Source organism: Mustelus asterias, chromosome 21, assembly GCF_964213995.1.
Source record: "Mustelus asterias chromosome 21, sMusAst1.hap1.1, whole genome shotgun sequence".
NCBI classification, from domain to species: Eukaryota; Metazoa; Chordata; class Chondrichthyes; order Carcharhiniformes; family Triakidae; genus Mustelus; species Mustelus asterias.
This window is the reverse complement of record NC_135821.1, coordinates 13,071,901-13,095,871: the sequence shown is the minus strand read 5'-3', so window position 1 is coordinate 13,095,871 and position 23,971 is coordinate 13,071,901. Positions and strand designations below refer to the sequence as shown.

The window sequence follows — 23,971 nt, the reverse complement described above, 5'->3', positions numbered from 1 at the left end:
AGTGAGGCGACTAGGGGATTTTCACAGTAACTTCATTGCAGTGTTAATGTCAGCCTACTTGTGACATTCCTTAAAATAAACTTAAAACAGTGACGTTACCACTGCATCACCGTCTCCCCCTTCTCACGCGACTAGGAGTGCTGGAAGGGGCACTGGAGCAGGCATTTAATCCTGAAATTGTGCTCTGGGTTTAGTTTGGCCGATACAGAAGGAGCTTCGCTCATCATTTTCCATTCCTAAGTTAACCAGGGTGTACTGCATGGAATAATGGGGGGGGGGGGTAAGGTGGTCGGGGGGTGGTGGGTAGCTTAACGACACACCAATGTCTTTGCAAACTCTGATGTGACAAATGTTACAAAGAGGCTTGTGTCTGGATTGCTGCTTTGAGAGTAAGCGGTTCTAAGTCACTTCACCAGAGTGTTATCAAATAGCGCTTGATACTGAGGCAATGGAGAGTATTAGTACAAAGTGGTTAAAAGGTTTTAACAGCATCTTGAAGGGGGCTGGAAAAGGGAGGGAAATAGTTTAGGAGGGAGTTCCTGTACTTGGTGGGTCCCACCCCAGTGATGGGTAATCAAGGCTAGTGAGTGGCCCTCCTCCACCTCAGTGGGCCACAAGATTGAAATCAGGCTTGTTCACCAACCATGACAGGGTGGCACAGTGGTTAGCACTGTTGCCTCTCAGTGCCAGGGGCCCAGGTTTGATTCCTGGCTTGGGTCACTGTCTGTGCAGAGTCTGCACGTTCTCCCCGTGTCTGCGTGGGTTCCTTTGGGTGCTCCGGTTTCCTCCCACAGTCCGAACGCTGTGCAGGTTAGGGTGGATTGGCCATGCTAAATTGCCCCTTCGTGTCCAAAAATGTGCAGGTTAGCTGAATTGGCCATGATAAATTGCCGCTTTGTACCCAAAGATGTGCAGGTTAGGGTGGATCGGCCATGCTAAATTGCCCCTTCGTGTCCAAAAATGGACAGGTTAGGGTGGATTGGCCATGCTAAATTGCCCCTTAGTATCAGGGGGCTAAGCAAGTTCCATACATAGGGTTACGAAGATAGGTTCTGGATGGGATTGTTGTCGGTCTAGGCTTAATGGGCTGAATGGCCTCCTCCTGCACTGTAGGGATTCTATAATTCACTGACCGCATGAATAAGATTAAATACGTTTAATACAGGCTGAATATTTCATATCGAGTTATAGAAAATGCTGAATCGTTTATATATTAATGGAGCTGTCGTCAACGTCACATGGTAAAAACAAAAGAAATATTGATGCTTTGGACACAGAGGGAGCGCACGGCTCTCACAGTCAATGTTGTGAGGAATCAGCACCCACCTCACTTCACTCACCCTCGCTTTACGTGTGAATCACTTCAGTCACACCGGGAGGAAAAAAACTACACGGACAGGAACCAGCGGAATGTGACAACCCCGCGCATGGGCAACGGGCAACAAAATGTCTTGTGGGGGCTGCACTCAGAACCCAGATGAGCCGCATGTGCCCCCCCCCCCCCACCCCCCCACCCCTCCCCCGGGCTCACCACTGATGTAAACCTTTGAAAACATGGACACCAGAATAGGAGTGACGAAAATGAAGGATTCTCGAGAGAGAGAAGATGGGAGGAACATTGGTCCCTGCACCGTGACAATGAGAGGGGGTGGGGGGGTAGGGGGAGGGGAGGGAAGGGGAGGGGTGGGGGGGGCGTTGCTCGAGAATGAATTCAGTTGAGCCCAACTATTTGAATTTTAAAAAATGCACGGGAGTGGAAAACGTGTTGAAGAGGTGAGAGGGTGAGTGGCTGAGGTGAGGCAGTTGCCACAAAATGGAAAATGTTCCGCACCTCTTATCGACCCGTGTTTGGCAGGGACAGATTGGTATCTTGGGCTTGAAGAGACTCATTTTGACTTCCCTTGCAGTGTACTTGCTACATCCTGTTCACGATCATAATCGTAGCTGCCCCATTTTACCCATTTCAGACGATCGTAATGAATCAGAAAGGTTGTGATAGCAATCAGCAGAATAAGTCCGATTCTCAGCGGGTTTGTCAGGGTAAATGTTTCCACTCAGGGGAAAGTGTGGGACCAGAGGGCACAGTCTTTGATTTGATTTATTATTGCCACATGTATGAGTATACAGTGAAAAGTATTGTTTCTTGCGCGCTATCCAGACAAAGCATACCGTTCATAGAGAAGGAAAGGAGAGGGTGCAGAATGTAGTGTTACAGTCATAGCTAGGGTGTAGAGAAAGATCAATTTAATATAAGGTAGGTCCATTCAAACGTCTGACGGCAGCAGGGAAGAAGCTGTTCTTGAGTCGGTTGGTATGTGATTTCAGACTTTTTCCCGATGGAAGAAGGCGGAAGAGAGAATGTCCGGTGGGTATGGGGTCCTTAATTATGCTGGCTGCTTTTCCAAGGGAGCAGGAAGTGTAGACAGAGTCAATGGATGGGAGGCTGGTTTGCGTGATGGATTGGGCTTTGTAGTTTCTTGTGGTCTTGGTCAGAACAGGAGCCATATCAATCTATGATACATCCAGAAAAAATGCTTCCTATTGTACATCAATAGAAGTTGCTGAGCGGACATGCCAAATTTCCTTAGTCTCCTCAGAAAGTGGAGGCGATGGTGAGATTTCGTATCTATAGTGCCGACATGGGGGGGACCAGGAAAGGTTGCCCATTGAGTCAGCACTGAGTCTCTGACAGAACATCATACCCAGGCCTTATCCCTGTAACCTCACATATTTACCCCACTAATCCTCTAACCTACACATCTTTGGACACTGATGGGCAATTTAGCTTGGCCAATCCACCCTAACCTGCACATCTTTGGAGTGTGGGAGAAAACCGGAGCACCCGGAGGAAACCCACGCAGACACGGGGAGAATGTGTGTGGAGTTTGCACAGTCACCCAAGGCTGGAATTGAACCCAGCGCTGTGAGGCAGCAGTGCTAACCACTGTGCCATCGTGCTGCCCCAGTACCTTTTGAATAGCAGGTGATTTGGTGCATGTAGTTCCTACATTCGGAGGGTCTCGCCAGCCTTGATCATGGCATCCAACTGGCACTGATATTATTCCCTAACCTTTGGCACCAACTACCCCTACCGCCTTGGCTTAGTGATAGACCTCTACCTTTAGGGTCAGAGGTGACAGGAGCTAGGACACTGCTGTATGTCTGCTGATGCTTCAGTCCAGTACTGAGGAAGTGCTGTTAAGAGTTTCCCTGCGAGTCCTCTGGGGTTTCTGCAAATTCTCAGAAGAGTTGACAAAATTTCCCCCAGAGAAACCAGCACCAACTGTCTGATGCTGAACGGATAACGTGACTTTGTTACGATCCCTGAGGGGACCGATGACTGAAAAAGCCCGGGAATCTGCGGTGGGGACTCATGGTCAGTGGGACCGAACGATCCCTCTGGCGGGAATGGATAGAAAATCCCACTCATCGAACAGTGGCACAGTGGTTAGCACTGCTGCCTCACAGCACCGGGTACCTGGGTTCAACTCCTGGCTTGGGTCACTGTCTGTGTGGAGTCTGCACGTTCTCCTCGTGTCTGCGTGGGTTTCCTCCGGGTGCTCTGGTTTCCCCCCACAGTCCAAAAGATGTGCTGGTTAGGTGCATTGGCCGTGCTAAATTGCCCCTTGGTGTACCCAAACAGGCGCCGGAGTGTGGAGACTAGGGGGAATTTCACAATAACTTCATTGCAGTGTTAATGTAAGCCTACTTGTGACACGAATAGATAAACTTAAAATTTCAAATGTTTACCAATGGACTTTGAGTCATTAAATATGCATTAACACTCAATAAATGTGCACTGATTGTCCAGATGGCCCTGGAGTCCCCTAACTGTCTGTTATTAAGGGGTTCAGGATGGTTAATCGTAGTTTCGTTGTCAGGTTTACGAAATGTGTCCCAGATTGTTAAGAGAAGCAAGGGTGGCAGTAACGAAGGTTCTGACTATCATTTTTACCCAGTTACAAGTGTGATACTGGAGGTGGTGGTGTTGCCACTGGGCTAGTAATCCAGAGATGCAGGGTAATGTTCTGGGGACTCTAATCCCACCGCAGCAGATGGTAGAATTTGAAATCTGGAATTAAAAGTGACCATGAAACCATCGTCAATTGTTGTGTAAAGAAAAAACCCATCTGGTTCACTAATGCCCTCCTTTAGGGAAGGAAATCAGCCATCCTTACATGGTCATGGAATCACTACAGTGAAGAAGGAGGCTGTTCGGCCCATCAAGTCTGCACCAACTCTCCGAAAGAGCATCTTACCAAGGCCAAACCACCTAACCTGCACATCTTTGGACACTAAGGGGCAATTTAGCATGGCCAATCCACCTAACCCGCACATCTTTGGACAACAAGGGGCAATTTAGCATGGCCAATCCACCTAACCTACACATCTTTGGACAACAAGGGGCAATTTAGCATGGCCAATCCACCTAACCTACACATCTTTGGACAACAAGGGGCAATTTAGCATGGCCAATCCACCTAAGTGGCACGCCTTTTTGAATGTGGGGGGATACTGGAGAACCCAGAAGAAACCCACGCAGACATGGGGAGAACGTACAAACAGTGAGCCAAGGCCGGAACTGAACCCGGCTCCCTAGCGCTGTGCCACTATCCACTATGCCCCTGTGATGCCCCTGTGACTCCAGACCCACAGGGATGGGGTCTTCCTTCTGAAATGACCTTGCAAGCCTTTCAGGTCAAGGGATGTGCAATAAACTGGGCGGCATGGTGGCACAGTGGTTAGCACTGCTGCCTCACAGCGCCAGGGACCCGGATTCGATTCCCGGCTTGGGTCACTGCCTGTGTGGAGTTTGCACGTTCTCCCTGTGTCTGTTTGGGTTTCCTCCCACATTCTGAAAGACGTGCTGGTTAGGTGCATTGACCCGAACAGGCGTCGGACTGTGGCGGCTAGGGGATTTTCATAGTAACTTCATTGCAGTGTTAATGTAAGCCTTACTTGTGACTAATACATAAACTTTTACTTTAAATCCCGACCCATCCAGCGAAACCCACATCCTGAATGGATTTTAAAAAAAGTTGTGGCATTTATTGGAGAAGTGATTGACCAATCTGCTTAACCTTGGGGGACGCGGGGGACACATTCTGACATATTGTAACTTAGAAAGGCACCAATTAATTGGGGATAGTCAGAGTGGCTTTGTTGAGGGAAGGTTGCATCTCACCAACTGGATTTTGTTTTTGAGGCCTTGGCATGGACGGATGATATGGATAACATACTTGATGCAGTTTAAATGGATTGTAGCTACCTTTTGCCCCGTGGGATCTTGCTAAACAGGTTAGGAAAGGTGAAAAGCCAAGGGAAGGTGGCCAGTTGGATCAAAAATCGGCTCAGAGGTGAGAAGCATATCATAATCCCCACAGTGCAGAATCGGCTATTCGGCACTAAGGGGCAGTTTAGTATGGTCAATCCACCTAACCTGCACATCTTACGGGCAGCACGGTGGCACAGTGGTTAGCACTGCTGCCCCACAGCCTCAGACCCCCGGGTTTGATTCCTGGCTTCAGTCACTGTCTGTGTGGAGTTTGCATGTTCTCCCCGTGTCTGCGTGGGTTTCCTCCGGGTACTCCGGTTTCCTCCCATATTCCGAAAGATGTGCAGGTTAGGTGAATTGGCCATGCTAAATTGCCCCTTAGTGTCCAAAGATGTGCAGGTTAGGTGGATTGGCCATGCTAAATTGCCCCTTAGTATTTCAAGATGTGCAGGTTTAGGTGGATTGGCCATGCTAAATTGCCCCTCAGTGTCCAAAGATGTGCAGGTTAGGTGGATTGGCCATGCTAAATTGCCCCTTAGTATTCCAAGATGTGCAGGTTTAGGTGGATTGGCCATGCTAAATTGTCCCTTAGTATTCCAAGATGTGCAGGTTTAGGTGGATTGGCCATGCTAAATTGCCCCTTAGTATCCCAAGATGTGCAGCTTTAGGTGGATTGGCCATGCTAAATTGCCCCTTAGTGTCCAAAGATGTGCAGGTTAGGTGGATTGGCCATGCTAAATTGCCCCTTAGTATTCCAAGATGTGCAGGTTTAGGTGGATTGGCCATGCTAAATTGCCCCTTAGTATCCCAAAATCTGTAGGTTAGAGGGTTAGCGGGGGAAAACGTGGGGTTGCAGGGATAGGAAGGGGGGAGTGGGCCTGAGTAAGATGCTCATTCAGAGAGTCGGTGCAGACCCGATGGGCCAAATGGCCTCCCCCTGCACTGTAGGGATTCTGTGATTCTAAGCTTCGATGAGGAAACTGGAGCACCCGGAGGAAACACATGGGGAGAAAGTGCAAACTCCAGGCAGGCAGTCACCCCCGAGGCTTGAATCGAACCACTGCGCCACAAATAGCTTTGCAGTTGGAAGGCTGGTTCCAGTGAGGTTCCGCAGTACTGGGTCTGTCACTTGTAGACTGTGCGTGTCAATGAATCAGACATAAAGGCAGGCGATGCTGTTAAACATTGGCCGTGTGTCTGAGAGTGAGGAAGAAAGTTGTAGACGACAGGATTTCGAAACACGAATCCAACCACAGCTCGAGTGCTGTGTACAGTTCTGGCCACGTTACAGGAAGGATGTGATTGCTTTGGAGAGGGAACGGAAGCGATTTGGGGATGTTGCCAGGCTTGGAAACTCAGGCTCTGAGGAGACTGGGGTTGCTTTCTTTGAAACAGGGGAGATTTAATTGGGGTGTATAAAATGATAGGTCTACGGAGAGTGGACAGGAAGGCCCATCTGGGAGGCGGGAAGGGTGGAAATATATTTAAAGTAACTGGGAGAAGGGTTAGAGGGGAGATGAGGAGGAGTTTGAGAGGGTGGTAGGGATCTGGAACCCGCTGCCAGAAAGGGTGGTACAGGCAAAAATCTCATTCCCAGGGGTGGCACATGGTTCATCCACCCAACCTGCACATCTTTGGACAGTAAGGGATAATTTAGCATGGCCAATCCACCTATTCTGCACATCTTTGGACAATAAGGGGCAATTTAGCATGGCCAATCCACCTAACCTGCACACCTTTGGACACTAAGGGGCAATTTAGCATGGCCAATCCACCCTAACCTGCACACCTTTGGACACTAAGGGGCAATTTAGCACGGCCAATCCACCTTACCAGCATGTCTTTGGACTGTGGGAGGAAACTGGAGCACCCGGAGGAAACCCACGCAGACACAGGGAGAATGTGCAAACTCCACACAGACAGAGACCCGGGGCCAGAATTGTGCCCGGGCCCCTGACTCTGTGACGCAGCAGTGCTAACCACCGTGCCGCCCACAGTTTGATAGGGCAGGTGCTGAGAGATTGTTTCCATTGGTCGGGAAATCTAAAACATATGGGGGAAAAGGGGCTGGGAGGGGTGCACAGTCTCAGGATAACCGGTGGGGGGGGGGGGGGGGGGGGGGGGGGGCGGTGGGGGGGGAACAATCGTTTAGGATGGAGTGAAGCGGGTCGCTTTGTCCAGGATGGCTTTGAGATTGTGAAGGATCGTTTGTGGGGGGGCCGTACACATCCGGACAAGTGGACGATATTCTGCCTCATTCACTGTGGTGTGCGTGGATTAAAACCTTCCCCCCCCCCCCCCCCCGCTGCTCCTTGTGGTCTGAAACTGGCATGGGGTGGGGGGTGTGGAGGAGGGGGGGGGGTCATAGAGTTAAGCTGGGTTTCGGGTTGCGCAGCTGCTGAGGTGCGGTCGCACCGCTTCCTCCCCGAGTTGGTATGAAGTGTCTCAAGAAAGAGGAAATGAATCTTTTCTTCCCCCTCCCCCTCAAGTTCCACTTCCCCCTGTCTTTATGCAGTGGTTTCCATCATTGGCTCTCTGCTTCCCTCCCCCCCACACCTCCCATCTTCCAAAAGAAAAATCAACGTTCCCACAGTTTTCCCATTTAATTGTGTTTATTCTCCTGCTTCGCGATCACCACACATCTCTTAGAAGCAAAGCCAGCACAGCTGCTGACTCACACACCCAGAGACTAACTCATCCTCTTGTGTGTGACACTCCAAAGATTTATCAAAGCTGTCCAATATTTTCACTCTGTCTTAATGGATCCTTGGGAGAGAATCAGACCACAGACCGCGATCCTGCAAACTCCCGCCCTCGCTTCTCCCACACTCCATCTCATTTCCTCTTGCTGCTTTGTTTGAAGCGAAGAGCCAAAGGGAGATTCTGGGAGCCATGATGGTGACCTTTGACCCTCCTGGGTTTGCCTCCTCTCCAGGATTGACCCCCCCCCTCGGTTGCCAAGGAAACCATTGACTACTCCTGGGAGGCAAGAATCATGAGGTGAATGTCAAATAAATTATTGCAAGTTGCCACACACACGGGTGGCACGGTCAAATACATGATTGCAAGTGGCCACACACACGGGTGGCACAGTGGTTAGCACTGCTGCCTCTCAGCGCCAGGGACCCGGTTCGATTCCCGGCTCGAGTCACTGCCCGTGTGGAGTCTGCACGTTCTCCCCGTCTCTGCGTGGGTTTCCTCCGGGTGCTCCGGTTTCCTCCCACACTCCGAAAGATGTGCTGGTTAGGTGCTAAATTCTCTCTGTGTGTACCCGAACAGGTGCTGGATTGTGGCGACTAGGGGATTCTCAGTGACTTCATTGCAGTGTTAATGTAAGCCTATTTGTGACACTAATAAGTAAGCTGTTTTAAACACGAGCAGATAGGGTGGTAAAGAAGGCGTACGGCATACTTGCCTTTATTGGTCAGGACATTGAGTACAAAAGACAGGATGTCATGTTGCAGCTTTATAAAACTTTGGTATGGCCGCACTTAAGAGTATCGCGTTCAATTCCAGTCACCTCATTACAGGAAGGATGTGGGGGTTTTGGAGAGGGTGCAGAAGAGGTTTACCAGGATGCTGCCTAGATTAGCGGGTACGAGCTATAAGGAGAGGCTGGACAAACTAGGGTTATCTTCTCTGGAGCAGCGGAGGCTGAGGGGAGACCTGATAGAAGTCTATACAATTATGAGAGGCATAGACAGGATTGACAGTCAGAATCATTTTCCCAGAGTTGAAATGTCTAGTACCAGGGGACATGCACTTCAAGTGAGAAGGGGGAAAGTTCAAAGGTGATGTGAGGGGCAATTTTTTTACACAGAGAGCGGTAGGTGTCTGGAATGCACTGCCAGGGGGTGGTGGTGGAGGCAGCTACGATAGGGGCATTTAAGGGGCTTTTAGATAAGCACATGAATATGCGAGGAATAGAGGGATATGGACCAGGGGCAGGCAGAAGGGGTTAACTTAATTTGGCATCATGTCCGGCACAACATTGTGGGCCAAACGGCCTGTTCCTGTGCTGTACTGTTCTGTGCTCTAAATTATTGGTTCTAATGATAGAACATTACAGCGCAATACAGGCCCTTCGGCCCTCGATGTTGCGCCGACCAGTGAAACCAATCTAAAGCCCCTCTAATCTACACTATTCCAATATCATCCATATGTTTATCCAATAACCACTTGAACGCTCTCAACGTTGACGAGTCCACCACTGCTGCAGGCAGTGCATTCCACGCCCTTACTACTCTCTGAGTAAAGAACCTACCTCTAACGTCTGTCCTATATCTATCACCCTTCAATTTAAAGCTATGTCCCCTCGTGCTAGCCAACACCATCCGAGGAAAAAGGCTCTCACTATCCACCCTATCTAATCCTCTGATCATCTTGTATGCCTCTATTAAGTCACCTCTTAACCTTCTTCTCTCTAACGAAAACAACCTCAAGCCCCTCAGCCTTTCCTCATACGATTTTCCCACCATACCAGGCAACATCCTGGTAAATCTCCTCTGCACCCTTTCCAACACTTCCACATCGTTCCTATAATACGGCGACCAGAACTGTACGCAATACTCCAAATGCGGCCGCACCAGAGTTTTGTACAGTTGCAGCATGACCTCCTGGCTCCGAAACTCAATCCCTCTACCAATAAAAGCTAACACACCATACGCCTTCTTAACAACCCTATCAACCTGGGTGCCAACTTTCAGGGATCTATGCACATGGACACCCAGATCCCTCTGTTCATCCACGCTACCAAGTATCTTACCATTAGCCCAGTACTCTGTATTCCTGTTAGTCCTTCCAAAGTGAATCACCTGACACTTTTCCGCATTAAACTCCATTTGCCACCTCTCAGCCCAGCTCTGCAGCTTATCTATGTCCCTCTGTAACCTGCCACTTCCCTCCGCACTGTCCACAACTCCACCGACTTTAGTGTCATCCGCAAATTTACTGATCTCCTCACTTGTTTGAGCTTTGCAAATATCCATTATTCGAGTTGTTGGGGCGGGGCGGGGGGGGTGGTGCAAATAATGTTTTTTTTAACTCATTCATGGGACATGGGTGTCGCTGGCTGGGCCAGCATTTATTGCCCATCCCTAGTTGCCTGAGGGCAGTTGAGAGTCAACCACATTGCTGTGGCTCTGGAGTCACATGTAGGCCAGACCGGGTAAGGACGGCAGATTTCCTTCCCTAAAGGGACATTAGTGAACCAGATGGGTTTTTCCAGCAATGGTTTCATGGTCATCAGTAGATTCTTAATTCCAGATTTTTTTTATTGAATTCAAATTCCACCATCTGCCGTGGCGGGATTCGAACCCGGGTCCCCAGAACATTAGCTGAGTTTCTGGATAGCGATAATATCACTCGGCCATCGCCTCCCCTAAATGAGGGACAAATGAGGGTGGCGTGATTGGCCCTCGGACCCTGCAGGTGTTCTGCAATTGGCCCATCGGCCTCGCGATCTTGCCATGCTTGTTTGCAGGGCGGGTCCAGCCTCGGGTCACTTAAATCCAGGGGTGGATCACAGCTGGGTGACCGAGAAGGGGGGTCAGGACTCCCACCCATTTGACTCCGAATTCTGATCCGACTCCAAATCTTGCCCCGAGTGTGCGTTCGGCAGAACTGCCTGGAACCGGGGGGGTGAACTGGTCCCATTGACCCATGAACGTCGCTGTGTCACTGAATAGCGTGGCATTGCTGAAACTTTTCATCTTGCCTCCGTGTGCAAATGAGCGCAACAAAACGTCCATTGTTAGATGGGTTTCCACAATTGGGCAGCACCTACTGAGCAATGCCAAGTGCGCTGGTGGCTCTTGTAAAAATTAATTGAAGATAACCAGTCAATCCCATTCACACATGATAGAAGCAATATACATTCAGTCCCGTTCTCGCAAGCTAAAGGTTTGCAGTTGAAGCTTTTGCGTCGTTTTTGAATTACCCAGGAGCCCTCTCCACAGACCAGCTGATTTTTTTTCCCAGCATTTTTTGTTTTTGTTTGTGGCCTATAGTTCCCCTCCATGGCTAAGCCTTGGCCAATCAGAGCTGATTTGTCAGCCAATCAGCACCCCTTTTCTCCTGCAGTATAAATTGTTGTGGTCATTTGAAATTTGCCATTCTTGCATTTTGGCCCTGATGAGTGAAAGACAAAAAACTTCGACAACATGGCTCTCTCTCTCTCTCTCTCCAGTGATATTCTAAGCAACTGAGATGTACAGTTCTTGTGCCAGGAATGGTCGATTCTTGATCTCGTCTAATAACAGTCAACCTATGGATACTCATTTTACTTTTTTCTGAATGTCTTATGATGACTGTATTTTGGATTGTCAACCTTTACTCCTTGTTGAACTGTGTTTTCAGAATGAACTGTGTTTTACGATGGACTTTTGATTTGATTTATTATTGTTACATGTATCGGGATGCAGTGAAAAGTATTGTTTCTTGCGCGCTAGACAGACAAAGCATACAGTTCATAGAGAAGGAAAGGAGAGGGTGCAGAATGTAGTGTTACAGTCATAGCTAGGGTGTAGAGAAAGATTAGCTTAATATAAGGTAGGTCCATTCAAAATTCTGACAGCAGCAGGGAAGAAGCTGTTCTCGGTACATGACCTCAGACTTTTGTATCGGTGGAAGAAGGTGGGAGACAGAATGTCCGGGGTGCGTGGGGTCCTTGATTATGCTGGCTGCTTTGCCGAGGCAGCAGGAAGTGTAGATAGAGTCGATGGATGGGAAACTGGTTTGCGTGATGGATTGGGCTACTTTCACGACGACCTTTTGCGGTCTTGGTCAGAGCAGGAGTCGTACCAAGTTGTGGTACATCCGGGAAAGGATGCTTTCTACGGTGCATCTGTAAAAATTGGTGAGAGTCGTAGCGGACATGCCGAATTTCCTTAGCCTGCGCTTTCAGTACGAATTGCGTTTTCGGGTCGGTCTGCGCTCGCGTGCGGGGGGGGGGGGGGGGGGGCGGCCTGTGCACGTGGGGAGGTGGTCTGCGCGTGGGGAGAGGTGGTCTGTGCGCGGGGGGGAGGAATGGGCTGCGTTTCAAGGGTGGGCTGCATGTCTGGAGAGCTGGAAGGGTAACAGAGAAAACGGAAATGGGTAGACTGAGGAAGGTTGAGTGGGAAATAGAGGTTTACAGCATGGAAACAGACCCTTCAGCCCAGCTTGTCCATGCGGCCCTTATTTTTAAAACCCCTAAGCTCATCCCAATTGCCCGCATTTGGCCCATATCCCTCTATATCCATCGTACCCATGTAATTGTCTAAACACTTTTTAAAAGACAAAATTGTACCCGCCTCTACTACTACCTCTGGCAGCTTGTTCCAGACATTGAGTTTGTGCATTAACCAGTCCAGCGTGGAGCCAGCCATTGTCTGGCAGAGGCACGGGTTCGAAAGGGCGTTTGACACTTGACGAACGGTGCCCCGCCAGGAAGAGGTTTTGAGCTTGTCAAGTGTGGAGAGACCTGGCAGCAGCTACAATGGGGCTGAGGGAGGAGGCTGGTGGGGCCTGGCTGTCTGGCAGGGAGCGGGGGGGGGAGGTGGGGGGATGGTGTGCTGAGTGAGTTGACACAATGCTGGGCGTGAGGCGTGCTGGGGAGGGGAGAGAGGGGCTGGGTGAGCAGGCTCAATGAGGGGGGAGGGGATAGGACTGTGCGGAGTGTTTGCGACAGGCTGTGCGCTGACAGAAAACAGATGTTCGGTGTCAAAGTGAATTGATCATCTGCTGCTGGTGGGCGTCCCGTCTCCTGCTTTGCTGAACGGGGACTCGCTTGGAGAGCCCATCCTCTCATTCGACCACAGATCACTGACCAACTTCTGCCGTTGTTCTTTTGCTCACCACGTTGAGTGGCACAGTGGTTAGCACTGCCGCCTCACAGCGCCAGGGACCCGGGTTCAATTCCCGGCTCGGGTCACTGTCTGTGTGGAGTTTGCACGTTCTCCCCGTGTCTGCGTGGGTTTCCTCCGGGTGCTCCGGTTTCCTCCCACAGTCCAAAGATGTGCGGGTTAGGTGGATTGGCTGTGCTAAATTGCCCCTTAGTGTCAGGGGGATTAGCAGGGTAAATATGTGGGGTTATGGGGATAGGATCTGGGTGGGATTGTGGTTGGTGCAGACGCGATGGGCTTAATGGCCTCCTTCTGCACTGTAGGATCCTATTAGTCTGTGATCCCTGCCTCCTGGAAGTCTGTTTTTGATTTGATTTATTATTGTCACATGTATTAACATACAGTGAAAATTATTGTTTCTTGCGCACCATACAGACAAAACATACCGTTCATAGAGAAGGAAAGGAGAGGGTGCAGAATGGAGTGTTACAGTCATAGCTAGGGTGTAGAGAAAGATCAACTTAATGCATGGTAGGTCCATTCAAAAGTCTGACAGCAGCAGGGAAGAAGCTGTTCTTAAGTCGGTTGGTGCGTGACCTCAGAATTTTGTATCCCTTTCCCGATGGAAGAAGGTGGAAGAGAGAATGTCCGGGGTGTGTGGGGTCCTTAATTATGCTGGCTGCTTTGCCGAGGCAGCGGGAAGTGTAGACAGAGCCGATGGATGGGAGGCTGGTTTGCGTGATGGACTGGGCCATGTTCATAACCATTTGTAGTTTCTTGCGGTCTTGGACAGAGCAGGGACCCATACCAAGCTGTGATACATCCGGAAAGGATGCTTTCTATGGCGAACCTATAAGAATTGGTGAGCGTCGTAGCGGACATGCCGAATTTCCCCCATCACCCTCTCAGCTCCAAAATTTCCGCATCTCTTTGACTTTACCTGCTCTCTGAATGTCTCACCCACCTTTTCCAACCTTGTCAAGCCCTCAAGATGTTTGCATGAGGGTCACGGTCGAGAATTCGCTCTCTCGTGGGGCTGATAACAAGCAGAGTCGGAGGAAATGGCAGTGGGGAGTCGGGGCTAAAGATTGTTCTGACAAGGGTTCAGCACCCACTGAGAACTTAATCGTCTGGAAAATAGTTGAAACATTTTAGAACATTCATTCATTCATTGTTCTTGGGTAGACGGTTTGAGATTTAGGTTGCTCGAGTGTGAAGGGCTGCCATGCTGATGATGGGCCGAATGGACTGTACTATGTCATAAACCTCTGTGGTCTTATTTTGTTCATGTATTTATTTTAAATGGGCCCCATTTCTACTAAAGTAACACTCGTGAATTCTATGTGAAGGGACTAAAGGGAATTTTATATAAGTTAAGTTTATTTTATTAGGTGGCACAGTGGTTAGCACTGCTGCCTCACAGCGCCAGGGACCCGGGTTCGATTCCCGTCTTGGGTCACTGTCTGTGTGGAGTCTGCACTTTCTCCCCGTGTCTGCGTGGGTTTCCTCCGGGTGCTCCGGTTTCCCCTCTCAGTCCAGAGATGTGCAGGTGGATTGGCCATGCTAAATTGCCCCTTAGTGTCAGGGGGATTAGCAGGGTAAATATGTGGGATTACAGGAATAGGGCCTGGGTAGGATTGTGGTCGATGCAGACTCGATGGACCGAATGGCCTCCTACACTGTCGGGATTCTATGATTACTGTCACAAGTAAGGCTTACATTAACACTGCAATGAAGTTACTGTGAAAATCCCCTAGTCGCCACACTCCGGTGCCTGTTCGGGTACACAGGGGAAGAATTTAGCACGGCCAATCCACCTAACCAGCACGTCTTTCGGACTGTGGGAGGAAACCGGAGCACCCGGAGGAAACCCACGCAGACACGGGGAGAACCTGCAAACTCCACACAGACAGTGACCCAAGCCGGGAATCGAACCCGGGTCCCTGGCGCTGTGAGGCGGCAGTGCTAACCACTGTGCCACCGTGCCGCCCTGAGACCGGGTGCTCCGGTTTCCTCCCACAGTCCGAAAGATGTGCGGGTTTGGGTGCATTGGCCGTGCTAAATTCTCCCTCAGTGTAACCCAAACAGGAGTGTGGCGACTAGGGAATTTCCACAGTAACTTCATTGCAGTATTAATGTAAGCCGTCTTCTTACACTAATAAATAAATTTAAATAAGTGACCCAGACAGTGAAAAGAACCATTTTTTTTTCAATACTTGGAAAGGATCAGGACTGTGTCCGGGACTGCAGAAGCAGCAGAGAGATTTTCAGGGTAGTGTTGTTTATCGGTCGAGTTTCCCCCTCCCCCAGCCTCTTGTCAGATGATGTTTGAAACCAGTTGTATGATGATGTCACTCAGAAACAGGAAGCGTGCAGGGTACAGAACCAGCCTTGGTTTTCCTGTTTGGAACGTCAGCGTAAAAACGGCCAAACCACTTCTCTTTCCGATAAGTGGCTCGGTCGCTCACTCCACTCTGCCCCCCTTGGCTGAAGACTATCGCATCTCGACTCGACTAGAATCATAGAATCCCTGCAAAGCAGGAGGAGGCCATTCGGCCCATCGAGTCTGCGCCGACCACAATCTCACCCAGGCCCCATCCCCGTAACCCCACGCATTTACCCTAGCTGGTCCCCCTGACGCTAAGGGGCAATTTAGCATGGTCAGTCCACCTAACCTACGCATCTTTCGGGACTGTGGGAGGACCCGGAGGAAACCCACGCAGATACGGGGAGAACGTGCAGACTCCGCACCGACCCAAGCCGGGAATCGAACCCGGGTCCCTGGCGCTGTGAGGCAGCAGTGCTAACCACTGTGCCATCCCGTGGTGCTGCCCCTGGCGAGGCTAACGTATGCCCGGGTTTCATTGGCCTCCCATCTAGGGGCGGCATGGTAGCGCAGTGGTTAGCACTGCTGCTTCACAGCTCCAGGGTCCCGGGTTCGATTCCCGGCTCGGGTCACTGTCTGTGTGGAGTTTGCACATTCTCCTCGTGTCTGCGTGGGTTTCCTCCGGGTGCTCCGGTTTCCTCCCACAGTCCAAAGATGTGCGGGTTAGGTTGATTGGCCAGGTTAAAAATTGCCCCTTAGAATACTAACATGCGTAGGTTAGAGGGATTAACGGGTAAATATGTGGGGGTAGGGCCTGGGTGGGATTGTGGTCGGTGCAGACTCGATGGGCCGAATGGTCTCCTTCTGCACTGTAGGGTTTCTATGATTCTATGATCTACCCTCCGAGGACAGGAGGCCATCCAAAGCGCAGTGCCCCTAACCCTAGCTCACACCAGGTCCCGTTTCTCCAATCACTGCCCTGCTCAGTGGCCGACATGGGATCCTGTTTACACAACATCCCGGTTTTTAAAATTCATATCCTCATTTTCAGATCCCCCTCCGTGGCCTCACTCCTCCTGATCTCCTGTAGTCTCCCCGCAATCCTCCACCAAATCTGCACTGATCCAATTCCGCTCTCCGTAGCATCCCTGATTGTAATGGCTCCGTCATTTTGGGGCTTTGTCTTCAGTGGCGTAGGCCTCAGGCTCTGGATGCCCTCCCCAAAACATTCTGCCACTCTCTCTCTCTCTCTCCTTTAAAACTCTCCGCCAAAGCTATTTCTTTTGCCAAGCATTGGGTCATTTTCTCTATCATGGTGGCATAGTGGTTAGCACTGCTGCCTCACAGCTCCAGGGACCCGGGTTCGATTCCCACTTGGGTCACTGTCTGTGTGGAGATTGCACGTTCTCCTCGTGTCCCCATGGGTTTCCTCCGGGTGCTCCAGTTTCTTCCCACAGTCCGTAAGACGTGCTGATTAGGTGCTAAATTCTCCCTCAGTGTACCCGAACAGGTGCCGGAGTGTGGCAACTAGGGGATTTTCACAGTAACCTCATTGCAGTGTTAATGTAAGCCTACTTGTCACTAATGTGCATGATGGCACCGTGGTTAGCACTGCTGCTTCACAGCTCCAGGGACCTGGGTTCGATTCTCGGCTTGGGTCTTTGTCTGTGTGGAGTTTGCACATTCTCCCCGTGTCTGCGTGGGTTTCCTCCGGGTGCTCCAGTTTCCTCCCACAGTCCAAAAATGTGCAGGTTAGGTTGATTGGCCATGCTAAAATTGCCCCTTGGAGTCCTGAGATGGGTAGGTTAGAGGGATTAGCGGGTAAATATGCAGGGATATGGGGGTTGGGCCTGGGTGGGATTGTGGTCGGTGCAGACTCGATGGGCCGAATGGCCTCCTTCTGCACTGTAGGGTTTCTATGATTTCTATGATTTCTGCGTGGGTTTCCTCTGGGTGCTCCGGTTTCCTCCCACAGTCCAAAGATATGCGGGTTAGGTGGATTGGCCATGTTAAATTACCATTAGTGTGAGTGGGTTTGTCAGGGTAAATATGTGGGGTTACGGGGATAGGGTCTGGGTGGGACTGTTGGTAGTGCAGACTCGATGGGCCAAATAGCCTCCTTCTGCACTGTAGGGATTCTATGAATAAATAAACTTTAAACTTTAGACAGTGACCCGAGCCGGGAATCGAACCCGGGGTCCCTGGTGAGTTCTGACCCCATCCTCAACCGTGAAGCCTTGCAATGGGATGGGAGGGGGGCTTTGTCAGTCCCTCGGCATTTGAGGCCTCCCTCTGTGATCCTCCCTCTGCGGACTCGGGTTCGATTCCCGGCTTGGGTCACTGTTTGTGCGGAGTTTGCACATTCTCCCCGTGTCTGCGTGGGTTTCTCTCCGGGTGCTCCGGTTTCCTCCCACAGTCCGAAAAACATGCAGGTTAGGTGGATTGGCCACGCATTAGTGTCGGGGGGGTTGTCGGGGTAAATACGTGGGGTTTCGGGGATAGGGCCTGGGTGGGATTGTTGGCAGCGCAGACTCGATGGGGCGAATGGCCTCCTTCTGCACTGTAGGGATTCTATAAATTGAGGCCTCCCTCTCGAGGCCTCGCAAATCTTCCAGGCCTCTTGCGTGTCACTGGTGTGCGCTCGGCAAATCAGCTGATTCCAGGGCGATGACACGGAAAAGCCACAGCCTCAGTGACTGCAGTCAGGACGAGAGGAAGAAGCTTTGAAATCTCTCCTCGTGGTGGGTCGCAGAGTGAGAGAGACTTGGGGTGGGGTGGAGGGGGAGGGGGGGTGAGTGTTCCTGTAACAGTACAAATGGAGTCATTTGCGCAATTGGTGTCTTTATGGAGCAAAGCTGACCCCACGATGACGGCCCGCGTTGCTGCTCTGGGAGCAATGCCCGGATCTCCGTGGGCCCCCCCGTTAATTCGGGACATCTGTGACTCCGTTCCCCTGGTGCTTTTGGTGTTTATCTACAGCAGGAACAAGCCTCCACTTCGGAAATAACTTGGTGGTTTCCCTATCGTTATCCTGAGGCCTGATTTAGGTGGAGCCACTTGCCTTTGACGGGAGTCAGAGAGTCGTACACCACAGAAAGAGGCCCATCGGCCCATTGTGTCTGTGTTGGCTGTCAAGCACTTATCTATTCTGATCCCATTTTCCAACACTTGCTCTGTAGCCTTGTATGCCAGGGCGTTCCAAGTGCTCATCTAAATGCTTCTTAAGTGTTGTGAGGCTTCCCGCCTCTACCACCCTCTCAGGCAGCGAGTTCCAGATTCCCACCACCCCCTGGGTGAAAAAGATTTTCCTCAAATCCCCTCTGAATCTCCTGCCCCCCCAAGACCTTTGCTATCGCCAGCATTTGGATGACCACTTGAAACGCCCTAGCATACACGGCTGTGGAACAAGTGCTGGAAAATGGGATAGAATAGATAGGTGCGTGATGGTTGCACATACACGGTGGGCCGAAGGGCCTCTTTGTGCTGTAAAACTCAATGGCCGGAGCTCTACCCACCTCGCCCGTCACGGAATCGGCGAGGGTCCCACAACGGAAATCTCCGTTGACCTCGGGCGGGGATTTCCGGTCCCGCCCTGGCAAGGCCGTAAAATTCCGCCAATTGTCCCCGAGCCTAAAAACGCTTGCGGGAGATAGCTTGTGTGTCACCTGGTGCCTAAACCGCAAGGGTTCGGTACTTCTGAAGCACTTTGAGGGGAGAGGGATTGTCCCGAGATTGTGCGGAGTGCTACACTTATCCATCCTCTCTCTCCCAAGGAGAGGCTGGATAGACTGGGACTTTTTTTCTCTGGAGCGTAGGAGGCTTAGGGGTGATCTTATAGAGGGCTATAAAATAATGAGGGGCATAGATCAGCTGGAAAGTCAATATCTTTTCCCAAAGGTAGTTTAAAACTAGAGGGCATAGGTTTAAGGTGAGAGGGGAGAGATACAAAAGGGTTCAGAGGGGCAATGTTTTCCACGCACAGGGTGGTGAGTGTCTGGAACAAGCTGCCAGAGGTAGCAGTAGAAGCGGGTACAATTTTGTCTTTTAAAAAGCATTTAGACAGTTACAGGGGTAAGATGGGTATAGAGGGGTATGGGCCAAATGCGGGCAATTGGGACTAGCTTCGGGGTTTAAAAAATAAGGGCGGCATGGACAAGTTGGGCCGAAGGGCCTGTTTCCATGCTGTAAACCTCTATGACTTTTAAGTCCTTTACAACCCCATCCTGCTTACTTGGAGAGAGAGAGAGAGAGGGCCGCAAAGTTGACGTTGGATTACCCCTCGAGAACCTGCCTCTTCGGCCTGTTCCCAGCTGCTGCCCCAGTCCAGTACCCGAGGCCCGACTCCGGTTGCCATGGGAGAGGCCGGAGAATGCGGAGAGGCGGCAGCAGCAGGGGTGGAGAGCTTTGTGGAATTGACAGGGTGGCTGTTTGCTCGAGCAAGGCCTAACCAGCTGTCCCCACCTCACAGCGTCCAGTCCGTCAGCTGGTTAAGAGGTTTATGCAGGGGCCCCGTGTATTCACGCGGGGAATAGAACCTTTTGTGTGTCGCATTGTAAGTGGGAGGAGGGCCTGGCTCGAGTGTTTAACAGGATCAGAGCTGCTTTCTTTTGAATTGCATGGAGTGATTTTTTTATTTATTCCGTGAGGCAGAGGGTTGAGGTGGGTGTGGAGGGAGGGGGAAGGAGGAGTGGGGGAGGGGGCTGAAGTGGCTCAAAAAGCCCCTTCTTTCTCTCTCCTGCTTCATGCAGCTGATCCTTGGAGATCTTATCTGAGGAAACGCTACGCTTCCGGCGCAGACAGCGAGCAGGTCTTGACGGAGTGTGCGGCGAGGAAACAGGCGGCCTATTTGCCGACTGACGCAGACTATTCCTGTCGCCTGACTTTGTGTACTGCTGCTGCCCACCTTCCCGGTTCTGATTAAGAGAGCGCAGTCAGCGTCACGCACCACTCCATCGTGATCGGAGGCCGCGCTCTAAACTCTCCGATCGCACAGGGGCGGCACGGTGGTTAGCACTGCTGCCTCACAGCGCTAAGGACCCGGGTTCGATTCCCGGCTCGAGTCACTGTCTGTGCGGAGTCTGCACGTTCTCCCCGTGTCTGCGTGGGTTTCCTCCGGGTGCTCCGGTTTCCTCCCTCAGTCCGGAAGACGTGCTGGTTAGGTGCTAAATTCTCCCTCGGTGTACCCGAACAGGCGCCGGAGTGTGGCGACTGGGGGATTTTCACAGTAACTTCATTGCAGTGTTAATGTAAGCTGACTGGTGGCACTAATAAATAAACTTTACTTTAACTTTTACAGTTCTTCGGCCTCTGGTGTTGGTTCAATCTCCAAAATAACTCCTCAGAGGCCGGCGTCCCGTCACCAAATTCCCTTTGTTTACAAACTCGATTCCACTCCTAAAAGTGCTTCAGTTACAAAGCCAGAATCCGGAGTGTCAGAAGCCCTGACATTTCTCGATATATATACACAGCCGAGACGCTCTGATTGGGAGGGCAATCGTTACCTCAGTCAGGGAGCTCATACTCCAAGGAACCTACCTCATGGGCCTCTGAGGTCACTACATCCTCTAAATCCTCTGCCCACATTTGGTCCCTGGTTCCTCCCTGTTCTGTTGTCATGGTGATAACGTGGTTAGAACATAGAACATAGAACATTACAGCGCAGTACAGGCCCTTCGGACCTCGATGTTGCGCCGACCTGTGAAACCAATCTAAAGCCGGGGGAAGATTCCAGCAAGGATTCCTAGCAAATGGGAACCATTTGCCTTAAATTAGTGTTGGCAAATTCCAGACGGCACGGTAGCACAGTGGTTAGCACTGCTGCCTCACAGCTCTAGGGACCTGGGTTCGAATCCCGGCTTGGGTCACTGTCTGTGTGGAGTTTGCACATTCTCCCCGCGTCTGCGTGGGTTTCCTCCGGGTGCTCCGGTTTCCTCCCACAGTCCAAAGATGTGCGGGATAGGTTGACTGGCCATTCTAAATTGCCCCTTAGTGTCCCGGGATGCATAGGTTAGAGGGGTTAGTGGGTAAATATGTAGGGATATGTGGATAGGGCCTGGGTGGGATTGTGGTTGGTGCAGACTCGATGGGCCGAATGGCCTCTTTCTGCACTGTAGGATTCTATGATGACAAAATTTTACTCCTCCTTCTGCCTCCCTGCCCCCCACTCCCCGCACCCGCCCACCCCAGATTTTAATGTGATGGGATCTTTCTGTGCAAGGGGCGAGGGGTAAGTGAGAAACTCGCGTGGCTCTGGAGAGATTCCGACACCTCATTCGAAGCATAAGTTCCGTTCAAGCCCACAGGGTGTGGCACAGTGGTTAGCACTGCTGCCTCACAGCGGCAGGGACCCAGGTTCGATTCCCGGCCTCGGGTCACTGTCTGTGTGGAGTCTGCACATTCTCCCCGTGTCTGCGTGGGTTTCCTCCGTGTGCTCTGGTTTCCTCCAAAAAGATGTGTAGATTAGGTGGATTGGCCATGTTAAATTGCCCCTTGGTGTCAGGGGGATTGTGTCAGGGGGATTACCAGGGTAAATACATGGGGTTACGGGGATAGGGCCGAGGTGGGATTATTGTTGGTGCAGACTCTTTCTGCACTGTAAGGATTCCATGATTCGCTACCTGGAGCAGGCTTTTGGGGAACAGTAGGCCCCAAGAAAGGACTGTGAATGGACCCTGGCCATTGGCTATGTGGCGAGAGTTTGTCTGGGGGGAGGACGGGGGGTTGTGGGTGGACGGTTGGACGGGGCCATTTAGTGTCCAGAACTGATTGATGAATGGAGGGGAAGAAACTGGAAACCAGGCGTAAGGTAGGCCCAAGGTTTGCAGGCAAGGACGTGTGGGACCATTCCTGCACGGAGAGGGAGAAGTACCTTGCTGGGCCGAATTTGACCCGGCTTCCGGCAGGATAGGTCTCCTGAGGGAACCAACGTTAGCTGTCCAGGCCTTGATGGTCTAAGCAGAGCCTGATATCCATGTCTAAAGAAGGACCCCAAAGGCTGCCCTGTCTGCCTGAAATTAAAATTGAAGTTGGTATAATTGGGAAGGAAGTGAGATGTTCTCTCTTCCCCACCCCTTCCCCACACACACACTCTCACTCTCTTTCACTTTCTCTCTCTCGCATTCTCTCTCTCTCACATTCTCTCCCCCTCTCACTCTCTCCCTCACTCTAACTCCTCAAGTCCAAACATGAGCGTCTGGAACAAGCTGCCAGAGGTAGTAGTAGAGGTAGGTACAATTTTGTCTTTTAAAAAGTGTTTAGGCAATTAAATGGGTAAGATGGCTATCGAGGGATATGGGCCAAACGCGGGCAATTGGGACTAGCCTAGGGGTTTAAAAAAAGGGCGGCATGGACAAGTTGGGCCGAAGGGCCTGTTTCCATGCTCTAAACCTCTATGCCTCTATGACTATGATGTTGTCACCGTGAGGTTGTCAAAGGGCAGGATGGGAGAATTGGAAGCAAACATGGTTAGCTTGTTATTAATGATGCCCACTGTCCCTTCTTGCTCCTCCTGAGTTATACATTCAGATTCCCGTAGCTAGCCATTCCAGACACACACCAACGTAGAATGCATTCGGCCCATCGAGTCTGCACTGACAACACTCCCACCCCGGTACTATCCCCATAACCCCTCGTATTTACCCTGATAATCGTCTTGACCCTAAGGGGCAATTTAGCACGGCCAATCCACCTAACCAGCACATCTTTGGATTATGGGAGGAAACCAGAGCACCTGGAGGGAACCCAGGTAGACACGGGGAGAATGTACAAACTATACACAGACAGAGACCCGAGGCCGGAATCGAACCCGGGCCCCTGGCACTGTGAGGCAGCAGTGCTAACCACTGTGCCATCATGCCGCCCAAAGTTGACATGATGATGACACCTAGTTAGGGTGCTACCTTGGAGCGATGTATAGTTGCGTTCTTAACAATACAGGGTTGATGTTCAACCACACAAGCCTCCAGACCTCTTGAGTAAGACACCGGGCCAAAGTTGCGGAGGCCTCGGATTGCACATGGGAAGCAGGCCCCACAACTCCGGAAATCAATGCCTGCTTTTCCTGTGCTGCTCCTGGGTTGCTTGCAGCTTTGTGCCCAGTGAGAGGAGTGGATGTGTCGCCCAGAGAGATGATCAGGCCCAGAAGGGGACCATTCGGCCTATCAGCCTGTGCTGGCTCTTTGGTATAGCCCCCTCCTCCTCCCCCCTCCTCCTCCCCCCTCCTCCTCCCCCCTCCTCCTCCCCCCTCCTCCTCCCCCCTCCTCCTCCCCCCTCCTCCTCCCCCCTCCTCCTCCCCCTCCTCCTCCCCCCTCCTCCTCCCCCCTCCCCCTCCTCCTCCCCCCCCCTCCTCCTCCCCCCTCCTCCTCCTCCCCCCTCTCCTCCTCCTCCCCCCCCTCCTCCTCCTCCCCCTCCTCCTCCTCCCCCCTCCTCCTCCTCCCCCCTCCTCCTCCTCCCCCCTCCTCCTCCTCCCCCCTCCTCCTCCTCCCCCCTCCTCCTCCTCCCCCCTCCTCCTCCTCCCCCCTCCTCCTCCTCCCCCCTCCTCCTCCTCCC

The 23,971-nt window shown here is 51.5% G+C and overlaps 1 protein-coding gene across 4 annotated transcripts in view; it reads left to right on the top strand.

Moving 5' to 3' along the window:
* Positions 1–23,971, top strand: part of LOC144509082 (beta-1,3-N-acetylglucosaminyltransferase lunatic fringe-like) — a 54,889-nt gene that overhangs the window by 11,189 nt on the left and 19,729 nt on the right. Inside the window, exon 1 of one of the 4 annotated variants that reach the window (XM_078237417.1) lies at positions 19,779–19,976. The exons of the other annotated variants lie outside the window; for them this stretch is intronic. Within the exon in view, the coding sequence (XP_078093543.1) occupies positions 19,923–19,976 (54 nt within the window). The 5' untranslated portion in view covers positions 19,779–19,922. Of the gene's footprint in view, positions 1–19,778; positions 19,977–23,971 lie in introns of those variants that run through there. 4 annotated transcript variants of the gene reach the window in all.